Raw genomic sequence first — 23,825 nt, 5'->3', positions numbered from 1 at the left:
CAACTGTTTTCACTGGCATCTGTCAGTTCTGAACACAGAATGTTGGGGTAACCACTGCAGCTGAGGACAGATGGTTGCTGTGTTCTGAATTATACCCTCTAGTTTTGAAGTCCTGTTCAGGTCAAGAGGCCCTGCCATCACGGAAGGTAGCACCATTAACGTCAGCACCACCTGAGCACATAACACACTCTAAGACACACAGTATGAGGCACTGTCTTGGGAAAAAAATCATTCTTACACACACACACACACACACACACACACACACACACACACACACGAGTTCAAATTAATCCATAAGTTAACAGAGTCAATAAATTTACTAATAACCAGCATTTAAAGAAGAATTTTTAAAGAAATTAAATTGAGCTACCCCCTTTCATCTATCAAATTTAGATGTTTACTTTTATCAAGTCAATGAAAAAAAATTTCATGAAATTACAATAGGATTTGTGTGGGGAGAACAAAGGAAGATGTGATAAAGCAGTGTTCAGTTTTATATGAAAAAAACAAAAAACAAAAATGAAACATTTGAGCAGAAAGAAATAAGGCAAAAGGACCAACCCAAACAGACATAAAAATCAAGGCAAAGCCAAATAATTAGAATCATGCAGGACAGCCACATGCCTGAAAAGGAGGTCCAGCAGAGCAAACCAGAATCATCAGGAACATTCAGACACGTGTATACATGGGGAAGTGAGAAAGAGGGTTGATCGATAAACAGGGTTAGCTACCACACAGAGGAAAATAAGAAAACAGCTAGGGACTCCCAAGGTGTTTTCTCATTCTTGAAAGGAGATGTGTTTAAAGTCAGAAGTGGGAAGGCCTTGCCACAGGACAGTGTGCCTTCTCCACGCAGTGGGGGGTTGCTCACTGTCCTCAGCTCCCAGCCTCCCAAGGGAATCCCCCAGAGTCCAGGGACACAGCTGGTGTCTCCCCACATCTCACTGGGCTGTGCTCAGTGTCTCTTCTGCCTCTCCTGATCCCACAGACAACCGTGTCCACCACAGCTTAAAAGATCCCCAGAAAACTTAAAGGGGAAGTTTGCTCTATTCAGTTGGGGATTCCCAATTTTTCCAATTGTCAAGGTAACAGTTATACCAGGTATAACAATTGCCAGATACCAGGAAGAAACCTTACCTGCTTCCGCTTTTCAGGGGGGAGTGATGGATCTCCATCCTACAAGGAAACAAACACCGCGTTTCACTTCCTAAGAATAAACCATGCGCCCACAGTCACCACAGAATCTCAAACTGTGAATCTAAATTCAGACCCAGCCCCATCAGCCATGCAGCTAGTAAGGTGAGGAAGCAAGCTCAACAACTCTTTAAAAATAACTACCACTTGAGAGAGGACCCCAGAGAATCAGCTCCAATCAAAACCAAACATGTAGTTTCCAAAACGCTGCTTCTAAAAGAGAAATCTAGATGGGTCAAATTTACTTTGGGGCAGAGCATAAACTGAAATAGTATTTCATTTGGTTAAAGTTCTCTGAAATAGAATAAAAGGAATAGTGGCTGACATACACACAGACAAATATATACACACTACATATGCACATAGTGCATACACACATATGCACATGGACAGACATAAATATATACACACCACATATGCACATAATGCACACACACATATGCACATGGACAGACATAAATATGCATTCAAACACACATATATAGGCACACACATGAAAAAATACACACACACATGCACACACATGGATACACATCCAAATCCACATAGGCACACACACATACATGTGCACACATACACACACATAAACATGTTGCATGTGCACACATGCACACATGCACATACACATAAACATGTTGCGTGTGCATGTGTACACAAACATGTGCATGTGCATACACACATGCACAAACACATAAACAGGTAAACAGTGAAAAAATACATGCACACATGTACACACATGCACATGTAAACACACATGCACAGAAACACACAAGCAGATAAATGAAAAACACTCATACATTCTCACAAATACACACATGCACATGCACAAACACACATAAAAACACACACACAAACATAAAAAAACACACAGGCACACACGCATTATATGCACATATACACACATTTTCTTATTATTTATGGGAGAATAATCCAAAGAATGAAATCTGGTTTGTTCAGATAAATAACATTGAGAATTTTTAATTCTCCTAAGTATTCTGACTTATAAAAGTTGAATTTCTTTCCTTTTGTGCTTTTGGGAAACATAAATACCCCAGGAGAACAAACAAACACTCACTAAATGAGGACCCTTTTATCATCATCATCATCATCATCATCATCATCATCATCATCATCATGGTTTTAATGAGACAGGGTCTCTCTACATGGTCCAGATTTGACACAACCTCCTCATTCTCCTGTTTCAGCCTGTCAAGTGCTGGGATGACAGCTGTAGTACCACACCCAGCTAACTAAGTACTGTTACATAGATGCTAGTCACATGTGCATGTTAAGTTGCTTCAACTCAAGGAATATTTCTATCTCTACTCCAGGACAGTTCAGTGATCCCAGGAAAATGATGACGGGTTAACACTAGTGCCTGTACATAACAGAAACTGGGCACACAGCGGCAGCCCCAGGCCTTGGGAAGACAACAGAGGAGGAGCACAAGTTGAAGGCCAGTATGGACCACACAGTGAGTTCTAGAGCAGCGTGGGACACATGGCGTGCTCACAGAGGAGAGGGATCACATCAGCGGGGGTGGGGAGTGGGGGATGGGGGGAGAGGAGAGGAAGTCAGGCCATGAAGCTGCACTGCTTTTTCTACTTCCGTGCAACTTGCATCCTTTAAAACATCTATAAGAAACCCAGGGAGGCCTGGTGGCACTCAGAGGAAGGATAGCAGGCTACCAAGAAGAGACTTGATACCCTATGAGCATATACAGGGGGAGGAGGTCCCCCTCAGTCACAGTCATAGGGGAGGGGAGTAGGGGGAAAATAGGAGGGAGGGAAGAATGGGAGGATACAAGGGATGGGATAACAATTGAGATGTAATATGAATAAATTGATAAAAAATTAAAATTAAAATTATAAAATGAAACCCAAGAGAAAATCGAATCGCCCAGAATATAGAGAACAGTCCCAGTGCAGAGGTGATGTAATGGGTGCTCTGGGTTTTCAGCTTGACCACATCTGGAATTAACTAAAACCCAAAATGGCTAAGCACACCTGTGAGGGAAAGACCCACTTGTAAGCTGGATCTTTGAGGTAAGAAAATACTCCTTTAATATAGATCTTTTGATGTGGGAAGACCCACCTTCAGTCTGGGACACACCTACTGTGGCGGGCAGCCTATGAAAAACGTAAAAGAAGCACGCTTGCTCTCTTTGCTTGCTTGCTCGCACTTCCGCTAGTAAGTCCATTCCTTCACTAGAGACTGCTTCTCTGGGACTCCTGCACATCCTGAAGACCAGCTGAGGTACCCACCCTCCTGGACTGAGCAACTACTGGATTCTTAGACCTTCCCTTGGTAAGCAGCCATTGCTGGGTTGGCTGGACCACAGCCCATATCGATTCTAGTGAATACCCTTTATATGTATGTTTTTTATTCAATAAATCCTGTTCGTTGAGAGAACCCTGCCCAATACAGGTGATTTTGGCCATCACTGTAAAGTGCTTTAGACCGCGTTGGTACACGGTGTCCAGTAGATCTCTCTGCCGCCATCACACAGCAGTCATCAGCCACCTGTGGGCTCTGAGCCCTTGGAATGTAGTGGGACACTGAGGAACTGACAAATTTTCCTATTTTCCTTTAATGCCAGTTAACTTAGTTAAGTTGGGCAGCCATGCGCAGCTGGCAGCCTCTGGGTTAGTGCAGATTTAAGGTATGAACGCTCTTTGAAATGAAAAGCAAAAATCCATATCAATAAGCTAATAAGAAAACAGCCACAGTAAACATATGTGACCATGAGCATCTCCACAGGAGCCAGACCCAGCAGCCTGGAAGTGCATACATGTAGACCAGGTTGTAGAGGAAACAGGTGGCTTACACATCCCTACTTTTTGTTTTTGTTTTTTTGAGACAGGGTTTCCCTGTGTAGCCTTGGCTGTCCTGAACTCTCTTTGTAGACCAGGCTGGCCTAGAAATCATAGCAATCCACCTGCCTCTGCCTCCCAAGTGCTAGGATTAAAGGGGTGCGCCACCACGGCCTGGGCCACATTGTGTTTTTGTTTGTTTGTTCCCTTGCTTGAGACAAGTTCTTAAGCCTCTAGGCCACGATGTAGCCTGAACTCCTGATCCCCCTGCCTCCACTGCCCAAGTGCTAGGTTTACAGGCATATACCTGGCTACTGGTAAACCACTGGGAACGGGTTACCGGGTTACTTTCTTTTTTTTTCTTTTTTTTTTTTCTTTTGCGCAGGCGCCGGGACCAACGATCACCAGCTGCCCATTTGCCAAAAAATTATGCTTCCGAAATCTCTTGATGTCGATTCCGCACGCAAAGCAATCGAGTTGCCATACGTGTGCCACTCACGACAGAAGCCCTTTTTTTACCGGGTTACTTCCTAAGAGAGGACGTCACGTCCCTGTTCTCTGTCCTTAGAGATGCCGCATCAGTGTCAGACTTACAATCAGCTCCCGATACTTCTTCTTCAGGGCCTGGTGCCGTTCTCGCAGCTGGTTGGCCATGAGTTTGAACTGGTCCCTCTCCTGCTGGCAGGTGTCCAGCTCCTTGGAGAGGATGAGCAAGGCCTCCTTCTTACTCTCCAGCTTCCGTTTACACACCAGGTACTGCGGAGCAAACGGCCACTGGTTAGAGATGGCAGGTGGCCTTCTACACCCCCAAGTGGGGCTGTGCCTATCGCCTTTTCACAGTTAGGGGTTACACGCTTCGGGGAAACCCTAGGCTGCCACAGACACACAGTTCTCTAACGATAGCCAAATGTTACCTGTCCATGAGCTCTCACAAACTGGGATGGATACAATAATTTATTTGCAGATGAGTTTAAAAAGTGGAAATATAAGCCAACAAGATGGCTCATAAATTGCATATATGGAAAAATAGATTTCTGGATCCCAGATTTATCTAATGTGGCATACGTATCCATATATAAGATTGCATAAAACTTTACAAAGTGATACACATAAACATATTTAATGAAATATTTATAAATATTGGTAGGAATGGTCTCTTCCTAGTATTTCTTTTCCTCAAGTTTTTAATTTTTTTCTTCATGCTTTTCTGTTCGGTTTTTGTTTTTCATTTTTTGTTGTTTATTATTTTTAATTTTTGAGGATAAGTCCATATGCTATCGATCATAAAAATGTCCCTCAATTATTATGAAAGTCATTTAGGTGAACAATAAATCACCTCATGCCATCATCCCTGCCCATGAAACCCAGTAGCCACTGTACCCCGTGGAATTTGTCCACGGACTGTACTGTAAACCCTCTTCTAGCATCCAACATAGGCACCTACCCATCACCAGAGACCGATTTCAGGAGTCAAGGATTTTTGCCACCCTCTGAATTCTCCCCTCAATAGCCAGGCCCCTGGCTGCGACTCCTGCCTTCAAGCAGCAGCATTACGGTAGCTCTGCCTCTCCCTCCCGCCTTGTACCAGGAATGAAGCCCGGCCAACAGTCCCACCGTAGTGGCCCGTGTGAGCCTGGAGTAGATTCTACTTTCGCTGGCGTTATTCACATATGTGAAATGTGGCACTAAATACCTTTTGAATTTTCCCTATAAAAGACCAAATTCAGAGCATTCATGAAAACAATTTATAGTTTCATTATACACCCTGACACAAGCGCTTTGTCATTGTGGACGTTCCCACAAAGCAGAGCGAGAGCAGGCACTCCCATACCATTGAGCCAATGCTCTTTATGGACAAAAAGCATTACTCACATATAGTGCTTGCTCAGAACCGACTTTGTTAAGTTCAATTTCAAATAAATGAAAGGGGGGAATAAAGAGAGTCTTCTGCATTAGCACATTTTTTTTCCTTAAAAAAAAAAAAAGTAATTGCTTAGTTTCAAAAACAAAAGGGGAAAGAAAAGCCATCCTGAGTCACTTCACCTGGGTGGAATTCTAGTCCCCACAGTAACAAGTTGGAATCCTGCCTTAAAATGCTCTGGATTTTGAGACGTTGACATTGTCTGTACGACAGCAAAACGGCCCTGTTGCCGCAGTGATTTCTCAACAGTGAAGTCCACCACAAGTAAATAGCAGAGGTGAGTACTTTGAGCCCTGAATTGCAGTGTCCCGAGGGCGGCACTGAGACTTCATAGGGCAAAGCATCATTACACACCTGGCCCTTGTCCTCTTCTTCCCAATAGTCAGCAGCCGCAGCCACCCGGGCTCTGGGTGTTGGTGGCACAGAGACTCCATTTACGGGAGTCATACCTGAGGCCCCAAAGCTGTCCAGTATCTTTGACTTTAGGGAAGAAAATCTCAACTGTATCAAGATATTTCAGTACGTAAGCTTGTATAGAACACCCGTCTCATGAAGGGGACAGTGAAGGCTGCCTCTTACACTGAGAAAGCAGAAATTTGGGTTCCCTGCCCTCGAAAGATCTGAGAGAAAAGGCATCACTTTCCCAAGGCATGGTTCAAGTTGGAAGCTGTGAAAGGCAGAGAGAAAAACTCCAGCTTCTGGCTTTATGGAACCCGGCAGAAGCCAAGTTCACCCCTAAGCCCATGGGAGATGTGACAGCTCTAAATTGCAGCCCAAAGCCAGGCTCAGGGAGCATTATGGAAGAGGGGGCAAAAAGAGCTCAACAATGGGGAGGAGCGTTGTGAAGTGCTGACGTGGCTGTCACACCCATGAACTCACTGCAGCTAAGGTGACCTCACCAAGATCTGGCCAACAAGAGCAATCAACATTCCAGCAGACAGCACTAATTGGACTCAGTGGTTTACGGAAGAAAAAAAAAAAAAAAAAACAGAACATGAAAGTGGAAGGGGGTATGTTGGGATGGTTCTGGAGGGGTGACAGAGGAGTTGGGGTAGATAGAAACTGCGTTATAAAAATTATGTGTTTATTATATAAATATACATATGTAAATTTATATGCTATATAAATTTGTATTTATGTTGTATACATTACTTATTACATTAATTATAATTAACATTTATAATTTATCTGCTAATTATAATATAGAAAATTATGTGTAAATATATAATATATATGTATACAGAGAAGGCAGAGGCAGCCTGTGTGGAAGATGAAGCCACACACTGAGGAAAGCGTGGGCTGAGAAAGTGACCGCTCAGCTGTCCTTGCTTGTTTCCGCTTCACTGTAGTCTACAGAACTGGTTGTTAAAAGCTTTAGCTCATGTCACTTGTTTTCATCAGCAGGATAAACCTTAGGCTGAAATCTCACTTCTAAGACAGACAGCCCAAAGTGGATCTGAGTGCAGAGCCAACAGAGTGAAGATCTGTCTTAGACAGCCACAGGCAACACTGAGGACCCAAAACAAAATGCCAATGGTTCTAAGAAGCACGGATTTAATCGATATGGGAAGACCCAGGGGATCGCACCCTGGAGTGTGCGAGTGGAGACTGGAGGCTGCATAGAAGCGTGCAAGCACTCACTGTTCTCTCTTCCTGCCTGCAGATACAAGGTGAGCTGCTCCAAGCTCCGGCTGCCTTGACCCCCACCATGATGGACTACGCCTTGAACTGCAAGCGAAGACTGACCCTTTCTCCCCTAAGTTGCTTCTGTCGCAGTACTTTATCTCAGCAACAGAAGAGAAACTAAGCCAGTTGCCTTGTCTGACTTTGCTGTCCTTCCTGTATTGTGGCTTTGGTGTTGAGCTATTCTTGGTTTTAGAGACTGGTTACAGTTCAGCATCTCCCCATGGCAGGAGAGATGTCATTTTATTCATTCCAGATTCCCAGTGCTGAGAAGAATGCACGGTACACAGCAGGTGCTCAGTACTTGTATTTAGATATGTGTGTGTATGCATGCACGTGTAAGGGGTAATGCTGTAATGAGATAATGTGTTAGTTGTCTCCCCTTTCCGCTCTATTATGTGCACATGTGTAACATATAGAATGAATGAGAAGAACGTATGTACATGGACACTGTTCACATGGATGGAGGAGAAACCGTCCCCTGTTACCTAGAGCTTCATCAGACCCATGGCATATGCAGTACGGTCCCATTTTTACAGGTTCCCTGACTCTCTTGAGGGCCGGCTTTAGGCATCACTTAGACCAGGCTCTTTAATTAATGTACAGATGAGGAGACTAGGAGTCAGCACAGAAAACTGACTCATCTATGCTGGCTAGTCAAAGCTAGGGTCTAGACTGTGTATTTGTCTCCATGTTCAGGGCTCTTTCCAGCTAGCAAATGACTTCAAGTTCTCGGCAAGTAAGGTAAAAGAAGTCTGTGAGGTATTCAATTTATTTTCAAGAAAAAAAAATGAACAAAAACATTGGGTTTGTTTTGGGTCTTTTTTGGCTTTTTTGGTTTTTGTTTGTTTGTTTGTTTTTGTTTGCCATGTGTCCAGCATTGCTAGAAGTTAGAACAACTTCATTTGATTGCAATAGTAACAGCAGCCACCACTGTGGTGAGCCCGCCATTTTCCGTTCTATGCTGAGTGCTGTATTGGAAACATCCTATTTGTTCCCTGTGGTTGGTCTCTGTAACAGACAATGCGATTAGCGCCCCTTTTTAGAGATGAGGACTCTGAGCCCAAAGAGGTCAGTTATCTAATGATTACAAAGGTAGGGGGTGGCAGAGTTGCACTGTTCTCTGCACACACAGATTAGGATGCTGTGCTGGGAAGCAGCAGTGAAGAACACTCTCACATAGGAATGTACTGGAAGAATGGTGGCACTTGTAGACTTGGCTAATGGAGGGGGAGGGGACATAGATTAGGGGGGAGGGTAAGAAGGAATACAGACACTTGAGGGCAAGGCCCAGAACATCCACCACTGGGTATTACGACAGGAGAACTTGGGTCAGAAACTGCCAAAGAGGTGAGTTGAATTCCAGTGTTTCAATCAGTGGTGTCTTTCAGGGCCCTTGTCCACAGTCCTGCGGCAGATAGACTGGCCAATGACAATAGTCTACCAGTAAAGGAGCTTTGAGAAAGCGAAATGAATGCTGGGAATTGAGAAAATGGCCAACTCAAGGAGGATCCATTTCACTATTTTCAACCCTTGCAAAGGTTCTGGAACCTTCTTATGGTTCATGAATAGAGGCAAAAAAAAAAAAATGGTGGTTATTTGCTAACAACCCCTTTTATTGTCATTGACTCTGAGCTGCTGTTGATCGGGTACAGAAACACGTGTCCCCCGATGACAGTTCTGAGCTGTTGGGACTCCCACAGCTGCAGGTACTTACATACCTACCAGCTGGAGAAAGGAAAATGCTACACACCAAGCAGTCCAGGCAATCTATGAAATGTGAATAGAATGAACTCCATAAAACATGCCCCGTTCCTGGCATGTATACTAGATATCGTGAAATATTTTTACTATCCACTCAAAAATAGATTTCTTCTGAATTGCATTTCAATTACTTCTTTGAAGCTGAGCTTGTAACTCATGGTGGTGTTAATTCATGCCCACAAGTAAAGGTAGTTGGGTACTCTTCACCCTAAGAACCCAATCCCACCGTTTGGGCCATTGAACAGCCTTTATCTCCCCATTTCCTGTTATCTGCAATAAAGCAAATCATAATTGCTACAAGGAAGACCGTAATAATTAAATGACTATCTGACATACTACATTAGGATCTGGACAGCTTTACGACCGGCTAACTGCTGCCAAGAGAGAGGGGGTTGCTCAGTGTCAGGGGAGTACGTCTGCCAAGTGACCCTTCCTACCAACTAGTAACTCCTGGTCCTTAGTGGGTTTTAGTAAAGAAATCAAGCCGGCCTTCCTGTGCTGTGCAAGGCATGCTTGCTACCCACAAGAAGGCATCACAGAGAAAGGATAAAGCACATGACCAAGGGACAATAAAAGTTTGTTACTTGCAAACTCACCCTGCTTAGAGGGGCTTTCTTACCTAGAGCTGGAGTTTGTATATTAAATACCTGCCTAGGGCTCATGTAACAAAGGCTTCCTACATGGCATAGCAGTATTAGAGGGGTAGGCGTTCTAATCTAAGAGGCAGGGCCTTGTGGGAGGTCTTGGGTTATGGCAGTGAGCCGTTTGAAGGAACAGTTGTGGGGGCAAGACTCTCTCCTCTCTTTTGAGTCCTGGTCATGGGATGAGTAGCTTTGTTCTAACACACTCACCACCTTCATGGGCTGCCTCATCCTAAAGCTCAAAAGCAATGGGGCCAACTGGCCACAGATGCAAATCCTCAAAATGTCAAAACACCCTTTCTCTGGATAATTCTCTTAGGTATTTACTACTGGAATGGAAAACTGACCACACCAGGCTCCCCTCCAGTTTCCAATCTGTTTTTAGTGCCCTGCCCCCATCCCCTTCAGTAACCCCTCCTTCCTACCCAGCAAGAAGCACCGAGGAAACAGCACTCACTAATCTGCACACCTTTTCCAACTCCAATAAGCCACCTCTTGGTTCTGAAACCTCTGCTTGGCTCTGCCCCATGATGTCTGGGCAGCCATGGCCTCTTCCGCATTCCCTGCCTGCCCAGTTCACACCCTAGATCCTCACTCATGAAGGTTTTTACATTCCAGGGGGGAAATGGGATGCCCAGTTCTACAAGCAACAGAGTCTGTGTGGAGAGAGTGGTGAGCGAATTCCTACAGTCATCAAAATGAGGTTTGTGTTCTGACCTTTCAGTACTTAACACAAGTACTTCCCTTTATTTCTATGGGCATACAGTTCCTTCCCCATCTTTATTCTTCTAAGTCCTACAGATTTGCCAAATGGGCACTCAGGACTGTCCCTTAGAGAGACCCGTACCTGTCCTTAACTTCTTAAAGATGAGTTGGCACCCAGTGTAAAACACCATGTGGGGCAGCCACAGTGTCTCACCCTTTGCTGATGTCCCTGCCTGCAGAATCCCAGCCTCCCTGAAGCCTTCCCTTCCCACCTACGCCCATGGCTGCATCTCCTAGAGCATGGGCTCTTTACCATATTGGTGTTGGCCTCTCCTCAGTAACTTTTAGCTAATGGTCCAGCATTCCTGAGTCAGTGGCTTAACGATTCTGAAGCCATCCTGGAAGATGCCTTCTTCTTCTTTTTTTTTTTTTTAAATGCTCCATCTTCTTCAGACTCACCATCACATTTGCCCCTCCTCTCAGGATTACTTTCGACAGGCAAACTTTGATTCTTTGAACGCCCCCGGGGGACCGTGCTGGGATTTCAGTTAAGTGAGACCTCAAGTAATTGGAAGAGTTTATTATGCGTACCTCAGTAGCTGGGGGGTATGTGAAGTTCCCCGACAGCCTTGGGTAAATGGAGTGATGAATAATGAGGTGTACCTGCGGATCTGCTTCAACCCTTCTCTTACTGCTTCTCTCCCCTCCTACCACCTCAGACGCCACACTTCTACCAGTGCTCCCCTCCCCCCTCCCTCCCACCCCACCCCCACTGCCTTTGGGCCTGTAAAGGATGAGTAGGAATGCCCGGGGAAGGAGGCTGCTCTCATCTTCTGCTACCCACAGTGAGCCAGGACATCCCTCCTCCTTTGCCGAATATAGCACAGTTTTGTCAAACTCACTGTTTCCCTAGACTGATGCTGCTGTCACACCAGTTTGAGGATAATCCGACCTTGCCTGGGGCCCAAGATGCTGCCTGCCAGTGGGATGTGCAGCTCCAGTTTGTTCCACTGGATCAAACGGTCAGGACACAGCACTGCAGTCACCCAGGCAGCCAGCGGAGGCTCTCCCATCCTCATCCAGGTGGCTGGGTGGGGCACCTAGGGCACACCGGACTCAGAGGCAGCCTGTGCATGGACCCTTACGTACTATATTATATGACAGTCACACAGAGACCAGAAGAAGGAATTTTCTGGCTGTCTCCACATAGGAGAAAGATTCAATTCAGCCCTTTGGAACTGAGCAACATCAAAAAGGCAACAGAGCCGGTGGCACATGGTAGTCATCCGACTTCAAAAGCTGGGAAACTACAGTGGGCCAGCTTCCCCCAGGGATGGGAAAGAGATCGCAAAAAGACCCCAGGACAAGGGTGGTGCTGTGTGCTTGTAACGCCAGCACCTGGGAAGCTGAGTGGCACAGGCGCCTGAGGAAGAACTCAGGCAACATAAAGACTTTATTTTTCCAGACAGGGTTGGAGGGCTGGAATGTAGCTCAGTGGTACAGTATATGGCTAGTAGATAGATAGATAGATAGATAGATAGATAGATAGATAGACAGACAGACAGACAGCAATGAATGGATAGTTATAAGGGCCCTAACACTTCTGCTGTTAGGATTAAAATGCCCTTTTGAAAACCGTATCAGTTCCTAACTTCTCAGACCTGCTCCCAACAGAACGAGCCAGAGGGAACCCAGGGCTGTGTGTTTTCTACTTCAGAAAGGAAGTTTGCACTTCCTGAGAGAGCTGAGATATGGTCCCTTCAGGGACTCGATCTGCCTCCCAGGCTGCTGTCAACAAAAAGAACTGAGAATGAACCAACATGAAGGCGTCATTCGATGCTGCCAAGTTGTATTCCAGATTTGGGGACACCGCATGGGCTTCATAGCCATCACCTACCCAGAAAGCACAAGGAGCTGCTCTCTAACCCAGCGCTTGAGGCTTTTCCCTCATGCACATAGTACATATGGTCTTCATCACTCTGGAGACTGGTACCCACATATGACATAGCCCCTTGCATGCATCCATCATTGATCAACATCTCCATGCCAAGAGGACTACTATCCCTTCTACAGAGGAAGGCAGGTGTGGGAGGCTGCAAAGGGTTTGTTTTTAAGGAACCTAGAACACTAGCAAAACATTACAGCTTTTCCAGGGGGTAAAAGTGAGATTTGAACGCAGGCCTGGCCCCTCGCTCTTGGACCACAACCATCCCATCTCACACACACAGGAGGGTCACAAGGATCCCATGAACAGTTCACCTAAAATAAAATACTGAAATTCTAACGCCAGCAACCGTTTTCCCGTGATAGTGCTGGGGATCCAGCTGCCGATTTCCACTTGCTAAATAGGCAAAGGGCGCTTTAGCACCTGAGTCACATCCACAACTCCCAACAGCACACACACATTCTATCATCACGGTAATCAAGAGAATTGTGTCCAAGCCACTGAAAGAAAGAAAACAATCTCCCTTCCTTAGGCTTGACAACATACTCCAACTTTCTGTATCTCCTGCTGGGCTGAACAGTCCCGTGAGTGGACCAGGACCCTGGAGACAGAGCCTGTGTGGGATCAGCCTCCCCCCCCCCCCCACCGCCCCCATCCACTCGTACTGGCGCCAGGTGCACATCCTCTAAAGCAAGGAGGTGCTCCATCGCAGTCTGCCCCACACCACACGCGGGCATCCGCAGCCTCGAGATCCTTCAAATCAACCATGCAAATCCTTACCGCTTTAATTACCCAAGTAAGTAGAGCTCTTACCACCATCTGCCAGGATTCCAACCAATCGTGATCATTACAGTCGTTTTCTCTGGATGAGAACCTCATAGACATCCCTAAAGGGCCACTTGGGCCCTGAATTTCCGCCTACAGGATGAAGGTGTCCCCAGCCGCCGCCTGAGGCGGGGAGCTGTTTGCTCCCTCCTCGCTCTGCGCCCCACTCATCTCTTCCAGAGCATTGCTAATTTGCTCTCGCGCTTCATCTTCATCGTGCTTATTTTCTATCCACCGTCTCCAGGCATGACTGATTAGGGAGAAATTTTCCTCAACAAGAGCTGTCAGTTCAGAACCAGCCCACAGCAAAGAAAAAAAAAATTCAGGTGGAGACTCATTCTGGGATGCGGGGTGAGGAGTCAAACCTTGAGAGGTTTCAGAGGACAAGCCAAAGTGTAAAGACTTGTTACTGGAAATCGATCCTTTTCTCTGGCCACCGACCATGCACAGGGGTTGGTTATGTTATCAAAGGGTCCCCATGGGTGGCTTTTCAGGAAAATGGAAAATTCTCACTGGCTCCAAACCATCAGTGGAACTCAAACCAACGCTAGGCACAATTTTGTTTTCCTCCAACAATCTGTTTATCCCCATCGTCACCTTGGTCATTGCCATAAATCCAAATAGCAAGTATAGTCTAATGACCTGACATTTGACAAAAGCATCCCAGACTTTGCATTCTGGATGTCACTGAGGCAGGGAGCATCAAGATTTACATATTTACACATTTACACATTTCTCCATCAGAAGAAATTCTATGTCATCAGGATCAGCAAAGATAGAAATATCAAACGGGCTGCTGATTCAATGATCGGACTGTATCTAATGGAGAGTTAAACATAGAGGCTGAGAGACCTCACAGGCCTCTGAAAACACAAGATGCATACACAGATACCCAAGCGTACACATAAATTAAAATCAAATAAAAATAAAATAAATTGAAGGCATAATTCTCCTTGGTGTATTCATTCACACATTCCCTGAGGCTCTGGCAGAGTGGGAAACACAAGCTCCAGAAACAAAAAAGACTAGGGTTCAAATCCCAACTCCTCCACTACGCACACGTTCCCTCCTGTCCACTCACTTCTCAGTTATTGGCAACTGTGGATGACAGTCACATGCTCATGGTAACTGCAGCTATCACTCGTGACACAAGACAGACAGCACGAAGGAGATACAAGTACCACCATGGCTGCCTCTTTCAGAAACTTCTTTTTTGTGTGTTTTAAAAGCAATATTTTTGTTTGTTTTAAAAATTACTTTATGTGTAAGAGTGTTTAGCTTACTTGTGTGTCTGTGCACACTTGTGTGTCTGGTGCTCATGGAGACCGGAAGAGGGCATTGAATCCCTTAGAAGTGGAGTTATAGATGGTTATGAGCCACTATATGTATACTGGAAATTGAACCCAGGTCCTCTGGAAGAGCATCCTCTGAGCCATGTTTCTTGCTCCCTCTTCCAGGAATCTCTATGAAAAAGTTAACAATTGGGAAGAGCAGGCGTCCTAGAACTTGCTCTCCTGTAAACACCCCCATGTAATTATTGTACGAGGATATTGCAAGGACTAGCGCCAGGATGTTCCATAAAACCCATTGTGTGCTTAAAGAGTGATCCATGCAAGGCATAAGCCAATGCCCTGCCCCCACCCTCAGCCCAATTTCACACAGAGAAATCTCACCTCACCGCCCCTGAAGCCTGCTCCAGAGCCTCTGGTGTCAAACACCAGGCCACTCAGACAGTGGGAAACAGTGCAACATTCCTAAGACATAAGCTGAAAGTCTAACAAATGTACGGTTTATTAATGCCATGCAATCCTGCACTACCATTATGAGTGATGGTACTAATGACAAATTCATGAGTCAGCCCTGAGTAGGAAGGAAAAAGAACAAGCAATAAAAATATATGGTGACAAAACAGAACAGTGGTGACCTCTGGAAGGTGTGGAAGTGGGACATGCTGCGTAAGGAAGGGCATAAGAAACCTTTTAGAGAGAGCTTGGAATGCTCTGGATTTTTATCTCAGCATGGCTGTCAGAACTCAGGCCAAGAATAGTCTCGTGGGAGAATTCCGAATGCCTGTGAGAAAACTCCAAGAAAACAAGACAAGAGTCTTGTGACCTCAGTTTCCTCACAGCACAGGACTGTTCTTGGAAAGTACTTTCTTGCTCCTTCCAGGTGCAGTGGATAGGAGTGTGTTTACTTCAGCTGTTGTTATTCATGTGCCTCTTATGGAGAAACACGCTTTTGCCACTCATGACTTGTCCCTGTGGTTGCATACTTTACTCAGGTGACTCTTCTTAACCCTCAGAGTATAAATTGTCTGATGCTCTGAATAAAGTTGGATGTTGTGTGAGACTTTAGTCCACCTCACTTTTAGGCCCTGATCTCCTAGGTTCATGCTGCCAAATAGAATGGTAAATGCATGGCAAATGGGCGAAGACGTATTTTTAAAAATGCATTGATCTTTCCACATGAAATGTGTGCTTTGACTGCCTTCAGGTTAGTCTCTGTATAGATACAAAAATAAAACAGCATACACTACCAACTCATTTTTCATGAGAAATAAGAGATCACACATATGCTAACAGCAGTCAAGTCTGGGTAAATTAAAGATTTTTTTCCCACTTCTTAAACATATCCATATTTTCTAAATTTGAAGTGTACAGGAAATTTATATTACTCAATATTAAAGCTAAAACCCATCATTGCCTAAGCTATTTATCATGTCTATATAATAGCCTTAGCCACTCACTTTTCTTCTCAAATCCTTTCTCATTCAAAAATCTAGGACATTATGGCCAAGCCTTCCATGTTGCCTGAGGACACTCTGCTTGGCCAAAGAGAGGCAAACCCAAAGTGGGGAAGTAAACCTGAGTATTATTAGGTCATCTGGTATACCTGCCTCCAGCCTATACCAGTAGAGAAGGTGTTTTGATGCCCCCTTTAGGATGCAATCTCAACTACAGGGCTTCTGACCCCATTGTTGCTGTTTCCAGCCTATGTGAACTCCAGGCACGAATCGTTAAGCAAATCCTAAAGTCTTACTTTGTAGTTCAAGTTTAAGAAGGTTAGGTCTAAATGAGATGGGAGTCAACACGAGGAAAAATATTTTCCAGAGGTCTGAAAGTGGGTATAGAAGAACTTGAACACAAGGCTTCCAGCATAAACCCCTGGTTTCATGGGAAAACGTGATTTGAGGTTGCCACAAGGCTCTCAGCTCCCAGTTCTTGCTGAGTAATCACAAGAAAGGCTCTGTATTTCCAGGTACTTCATAAACATTCAGAATTCCCAGTTGTTCCTCTGTAACATGCTGCCTGCTCAGTCTAACCACCAAGGTTAGGTTTGTGTGCTCTGATTTTTGGCAAAGTACCTAAGACATAGTTAATGCCTCTAAATATTAGCTGGAGAAAAAAACAGATATAAGGAATTAATCTGTTAATACTTTGCATGATGAGAAGATGACCACAGTGACCAATGACATTGTGTGATGGGGACTAATCAGCAGTTAGGAGCATGTGCTGCTTTTCTAGAGGACCCAAGTTCAATCCCAGCAATCAGATCATGTGGCTCATAACCATCTGTAACTCCAGCTCCAGTGGGATCTGATATCTTCTCTTATCCTCCCCAGGCATGCACGCACACACACACACACACACACACACACACTGGAAAACAGAAACTAAAATAAATATATATTTTTTTTTTTAAATTGTGGGACTTCATTGCACAAGAGTTAAGCCTAGGTGGTAAATGATTTTTGGAGCAAGCTAATTCCAGTTAAGAGCAAAAGAAAAGCTTGGTGAACACTCAGGGGCAGGTCAGACCCCATTATAAAAATAGCTCTTTAGAACCAAATTATTTCTCAGCCTCTGCCTGCTTTTTTCTAGCAATATCTCTGATACAGTGAAACTCCTACAAGGAAAGAATGAAGGGAAAGAAATGGGGAGGAAGGAAGTGACATATAGTAAACTCATAAATCCCGAGAGCTTATTATAAGGTGATTTGACTTACTGCCTCTGAGAGATCACAATCTGTAGTTGGAAAAGTCACAAGCTCTGTGGGATAAAAATGAGTAGAAGACGACTTGGAGGGGGGAGAAACCAGACGATCCTGGTCTCACACAAATATATGATGGCCTTATTTTGATTCAGTAGTTTTTCTATTCAAGTGTTAATGACAAACCATGCAGACTGTCATCTCTGAGTTTGTCCACTGTGGACTCTGTGAGGGACCCAATGGAGCCATCCTCACCTGGAGCCATCTCCAGACTTGAAGACCAGGGCTGCCACAGGGACACTTGGCCAGAGTGAGTTTGGCTAAATGGATGCTTAAGGATGGCAGGCAAGAAGACACCTTTAGCCGTGGCCCAAGGCACTGAAGGCTGAGCCTCGAAACACAAGTAAGGACAAAAGCAGTGTGCAAGAGCTCTGGGCAGAGGGACAGGCTGCGGAAAGGTCAGGTGTGGAGAACCAGTCTTTGCATAGAGCTAGAAATGGTTCTGCTTGCCGGGAGTGCGGGACGTAGGAAAAGAGAAATGCAATACAGAGTTGGTCCATTTGGTTTAGATCAAAGTAAGAAATGCTTTAAATGACAGCAAAGTTTGGGCCAAAGTGAGAGCCAATAGGAACTAGGGAGATTCTTTGAACAAGGGTAAGTTACAGTCAGCATTCTACCTATGGGCACTTGAGCTGGCAGTCATGGCTGGGCCATGGAAGGGGGTTACTGCTAGTTCTCTGTGAACAAGCACCGTGTCTTTTTTCCTAAGCACAAAACTTGACTCTACTCAGCAAAGCAGGAAATCAGAAAAAGGGGGCTGAAGTGGAGGGAGGCAGAACCATGTGCTCTTGCAATGAGATCACGCTCAAGGAAAGAGTGACAGCGGCGTGAAGCTGGAAGTTAAGAGATTCTCAGAAGAGGGTGTAGACTGGAAGTTGCCTGGAACGGAATGGACAGAGCAGCAAACAAGCACACTGCAAGGTCTAGGAAATGTGGAAAGGAAGGGAAGGAAGGAGGGAGGGAGGGAGGGAGGGAAGGAGGGAGGGAGGGAGGGAGGGAGAGAAGGTTACAGGCCGACCCCAGCATACACATTAGGCTGGAGCCAATTATAGCAAATTGGAACTGGCTAGTAAAAGGGGAGTCCCCCCCACCCCACCCAACCACCTCCAATATGCCTTCATTGTGGATTTACAGATGGCAGAGCAAGCAGGCATGTCAATCTGTGCCCCATCAGCATGAATTTTCAATGGCATCGTGTTGACAGCTGCAGCTGACACATCACCTCCATTTGCAGAGGCATCTCTGATGCCCTGGGGAAGGATTTTCCTACAGCCCGACAGAGATTAGCATTCTAAAGGGGAGTGGGGCTTGGAAACAGACTCTTAGACATCCTTTCACTTTGTTGTCTTTCCTGAGAGGCACCAGGCAGGTACTTTCTCCCTCTTTAGAGGAGTCCTGAGAAAATAAGTTGTCCAAAACATGAGAAGATTTACCCCAAATCCAGGTGGCAACCGAGCAGCCGACCTTGATGGCTTAGGTGAGCAAGGCAGACTGAACCAGGCAGCTGGCCAGGACAGTGGGAACCACACTAGGGCCATTTGGTAGATTCAAATGGACAGAAGGGACATGTGAGCGAGGCTCAGGCACAGGAGCAGATGGGCTCCTGTGTCTGCCTAGCCCTTGTCCCTGTCAGCCTTGGTCCCCATCAGCCACGCCTGGCAGAGCAGTCATCTCCTAAGGCAGCTTCTTCTGCTCAGATGACATTTCACTCCAGGGTGAAAGGCTGCACCCACCACCCCCGGTACCGTCTCACCACCACCAGGGCACTCAGAGTCTGAGTGTGCCCACCTGAAGCCAGATGAGCTCTTTGCTCTGCTGGCTCAGTGCTTCCTCCATCTCCCTCCCCTCTGCCTAGAGCTCCCTTCCTCTGTATCTCCACACGGTGGTTAATACTGCCAACTTAGCAGGGCTTAGAATCACCTGGATGGCAAGGGTCAGGATTATTTAGCACAGGTTAGCCTCCGGGCAGGCGTGCCTTTGAGGGATAGTCGAGGGTATGCTGATGCTCTATAAATCGGAAGACTCACCCAAGAGGAGGACAGCATCACTCCCTGTGCTTGGGCCTTAGACTGCATAAGAAGGGAAGCTAGCTGAACAGGGGGTTCATCTCTGTTTCCGGGCTGGGGGTGCAATGTGACCAGCAGCTTCAAGCTCCTGCCCCACATGATGGACTACACTGGAACTGTGAGCCAAAAAAGACCCACCCTTCCTTCCTTCCTTCCTTCCTTCCTTCCTTCCTTCCTTCTTCCCTTTTAAGTTCTGCTAGGGTATTTTTATACAGCAACACACCCCACATGCTGAAATCCTGTCCATCCTTCCTGCCCCCAGAAGCCAGCTCCACCCAGAACCTTCCTCCTTCCCCTGCTGCTAAACTGACCTCTCCCCCTCCCTACAAAGCACTTGTCACAATGCATACCTTGGTCAGAATCTCATCCTCGGTCACCAGTGGACACCCCAAAGGCTTTGCACCACAGCGTGCCCAGTAGTGCACTGAAGGGTGACCTTTACCTGTGACCCAGCCTGTCCCACTAACACTGTGTGGGCGCACCTCCATTCCCACCACGTACATCTGGGGGAATCCATCCCACATTGCTGAGCTCTCCCTGTGTGGCTGCCACTAAGCAAACTGTGGGCAGGCAGGTGGGCAGGGGCGTTCACGGTTCATTTTTCACAAATGAGGACATGAAATCAAATGGTTCAAAATGGGTCAGTCCTGGCAGGGTCTTGCCTCAGCTTGTGCCCCCAAGGAGTCACCTCAAAAAGTGTCAGCATTCTAAAACTGCCTACTGGCTCTCTGTAAGCAGTCATGTCCCATCTCTAAAGAGCTCACTAACATTACAGGAGAAAGTGTATGCACGCGCGCGCGCACACACACACACACACACACACACACACACACACACACACGGGCACACAGGAGGGGGTTCAGTTCTCACTCAGGCTCAGGCAAGTGCTGACAGAATAGCTCAGGTAAGATATGTAAGGAGGATTAAAAAGTGCTGGCTTCAACTTCAATAATCATGATGATTTTAGGAGGCATTTTAGTCAGTGCTCTGTCGCTGTGAAGAGACACCATGACCAACACAACTCTCATAAAAGAAAGCACTAACAGTTTGAAAGCTTGCTTACAGTTTCAGAGGTTTAGTCCATTATCATCATGGCAGGAAATATGGCAGCCTGCAGGCAGATACTGGAGCAGTGACTGAGAGCTACATCCTGATCATAGACAGAGAGAGAGAGACAGACAGACAGACAGACACAGACACGGAGACAGACAGAGTCACAGACACAGAGACCGACACAGACACAGAGACAGACACAGACACAGACACAGAGACAGACACAGACCGAAAGGCAAACAGACTGACAGACTGACTCACTCTGCATTTGGCATGGGCTTTTGGAACCTCAAAGCCTACCCCTAGTGACACACTTCCTCCAACAAGGCCACAAGTCTTAATCCTTTTCAAATAATGCCCCCACCTGGTGACTAAGCATTCAAATATATGATCCTATGGGGCAATTCTGATCCAAACCACCACAGAAGGGAATGCATTTTCTTTTGTTTGTGTCTTTGTTTGTTTGTTTTTCAAAACAGGGTTTCTCTGTTACACAGAGCCCTAGCTATCCTGGACTCTCTTTGTAGACAAAGCTGGCCTCGAACTCACAGAGATTCACCTGCTTCTGCCTCAGGAGTGTTGGGATTAAAGGCGCGCACCACCATGCTGGCTTGGGAGTACATTTCCAGCCTAGAACAAAGAACCAAAAAAAGGCTCTGACCAGGCACACAAGAGTCTAACCTCTATGAGGTCAGTGTATAAGGAGAGGAGAGCCACAATGTATGTAGGATCTATTTGGCTAAAGCAGCCAATTTATGAAGCAATCAAGCTAGATGATGTGTCAATACCAGATAAAGGGGCGCCACTGAAGATTTCCATGTAAGAGAACATTTATACCACCTGCTTTACGTTTTGTTTTTGAAGTGGCTTAACTGGTGATTTGTATAGAATATAGACTGACTTGAAGAAGATCTGGTATCCAAGCAAAATGAGAATATCTATTGCAGTAAGATAAATAAGAGAAACAGTAGATTAAATGAGGTAACATAAAATAGGGGGAAAAAATCAACCAAAGGTTTGTGTATCAATCAGCCTTTCATTACCATGACAAATTGCCTGACATAAACTACTTAAAACACGATGGGTCCTTGATTTCAATGTATGGTTGGCTGGGCCCTGTGTCAAGGCAGAAACATCGTGCAGGAGGAGCATGGTACAGTGCAGTTGCTCACCTCGTAGCAGCCAGGAAGCAGAGAAGGAAGAGGAACACTCTGGAGCCAGACACACCCTTCCACTACATCTCTCAAGTGGCTTACTTCCTCGAAGTGAACCCCTCCTCCTAGTTTTCATCACTTCTCAACAACACATCAAATTGTAAATGCATCCATGCATTCATTCATTGATTACGTCAGAGCCTCCATGGCCCAACCTCCTCTCAGTGATGAGGTCCACCAGCTGAGAAAATCAAACTCTTGATACATGAGTCCTGGGTGGGTGACACTCCCTTTCCAAACCATAATGGTTTGTGTTCCCTGGGAACCATTTAGTCCTAACATGCCATTTTGTCTGAGCCCCCTGCCCCGCCCCCCAGGATAGGAGCAGAGGTACCCAAAGTGGCAGTGTGTAGCAATTAATTCCAAACTGAAACAGCCCTTCCTACAGGGAAGTAGGAAATTGAGGAAAATTCACAAATATGGGAAATCTTGGAAAGTCTAGGAGAGTCAAGATCTCAGATTGTGCTAACACTCAAAAGGCCCCTCTCTGTGGTTCTGTAAGCAGTGAAAGATTGCTAGCCGAGAGGGGACCCTTTAGTGCAGCTGCCCACAAGATGGACAGGGAGTTCCATGGAAATGGATTTCTATGAGTTGTCATCAGGCTAGGGTGGCCTTTGGGGTAAAACAGGTGCTTTTGAGTCACCCACGCTCTTGGAAGTAACCCCAGTAAACTCATTGTATCACCAAGCTAGAATGGAATCTTTTCTTTGGTCTATCAACAGCGCTCTGTGTGGATGAATAGACAATCGCCCAAGTGTCCCCACAGCACGGTCAATGCAACAGGCCCAGTTTGGTGCGGTTGATGGGAAAGAGCCTGTGTGTACAAAACATCATTTACTCTGGTCATTTTCATTCAGCGGCTCGCTACAACCCTCTTCCAATCTTCAGCCAAGTGTATTTTATTCAGTGTGAAACTCAGTTAAAATTTTTTCAACATAATAAGAGTAAGAAATTGTCAAATTTAGAAGTACATATGTGAATTTCTCCGCATAGGAGAGAACATGAATCCTATTAGTTAAAAATAGCAGTTGCGCTCAATTCCCCCCCCCCACATGCTAATTTTAATAAACTTACTCTGAAATTAGCCCTGCCACTACAAAGATAGCTGCTCATCAGAAGCATTCCCAGGGAGCACTCCGCTCTCCTCACAAGAGTTCAAGCACTCCCTGGAAGCTGAACAATGCAAAGTTCAAAATAGAACACACACTCTCTCCTTACCAAGCTCTGTCGCCCCCACCTCCTGTCATTCCCAGTGCCATGATGCTCGAAACAACCCCTCAAAGGCCATCACTCCATTCCATCTGCCCCATCCAGCTTGCTGTGACTCCTGCTGGGGTCTCCCTTTGAAATGGTTCTCAGCGCCATTGTGTTCAACGCCCACTAATTCTGCCTTTCCGTATTTCTTCATTCTTTCAAGCATTGACCCATTCACATGGTCTATTCTTACTTCTCTACAGTGGACAAGTCTGGTGCTAAGCGTTTCTAAGGTTACAGATTAAAATCTTAAGAGTTACTTAGTCCCAAGAAGTTCAAAAATTTGGGGGGGGGTATAGTAGAGAGACAGATAACTATAGAATAATTAGGATTCATTGTTGCAATAAACAACTACAGAATAATTAGGATTCATTGTTGCCACGTACATTATATTGGTAAGTTGTTATGTGCTATTCAAGTTCACTGAGAAGCTGAGTCCAGAAAGGGGGTATTCTCTATCTATCTATCTATCTATCTATCTATCTATCTATCTATCTATCTATCTCCCTATCTCCCTCCCCCCTACCCCCGCCCCAAGAACATTTGTATCAATGTCTTCTTAAACGCTTTGTCCTGGGTCAGACTCACCCCTAGCTCTGTATCAGAGAGAAGGGAAATGTTGTGTGCTTGAGAACACAGTAAACTATGTCAACTGTGGTTACTAGTGTTTGTCCCTTATATAATGTATAAAACG

General features: G+C 45.6%; 1 protein-coding gene across 8 annotated transcripts in view; it reads right to left on the bottom strand.

Moving 5' to 3' along the window:
* CCDC149 (coiled-coil domain containing 149) overlaps positions 1–23,825 on the bottom strand; it is an 88,257-nt gene that overhangs the window by 54,842 nt on the left and 9,590 nt on the right. For 2 of the 8 annotated variants that reach the window (XM_084797622.1, XM_084797625.1), the window contains exons 2-3: positions 4,605–4,766; positions 1,141–1,179 (exon numbers count right to left, since the gene is read on the bottom strand). The exons of 1 other annotated variant lie outside the window; for it this stretch is intronic. In XM_084797622.1, coding sequence (XP_084653748.1) covers positions 1,141–1,179; positions 4,605–4,766 — 201 coding nt within the window. Of the gene's footprint in view, positions 1–1,140; positions 1,180–4,604; positions 4,767–13,482; positions 13,773–23,825 lie in introns of those variants that run through there. 5 more of the 8 variants (XM_084797626.1, XM_084797628.1, XM_084797621.1 and 2 more) reach the window with 4 other exon arrangements.

Source organism: Acomys minous, assembly GCF_964271855.1.
Source record: "Acomys minous genome assembly, chromosome: 10".
In the NCBI taxonomy this organism is placed as follows: Eukaryota; Metazoa; Chordata; class Mammalia; order Rodentia; family Muridae; genus Acomys; species Acomys minous.
This window is presented reverse-complemented; position numbering and strand designations above follow the sequence as displayed.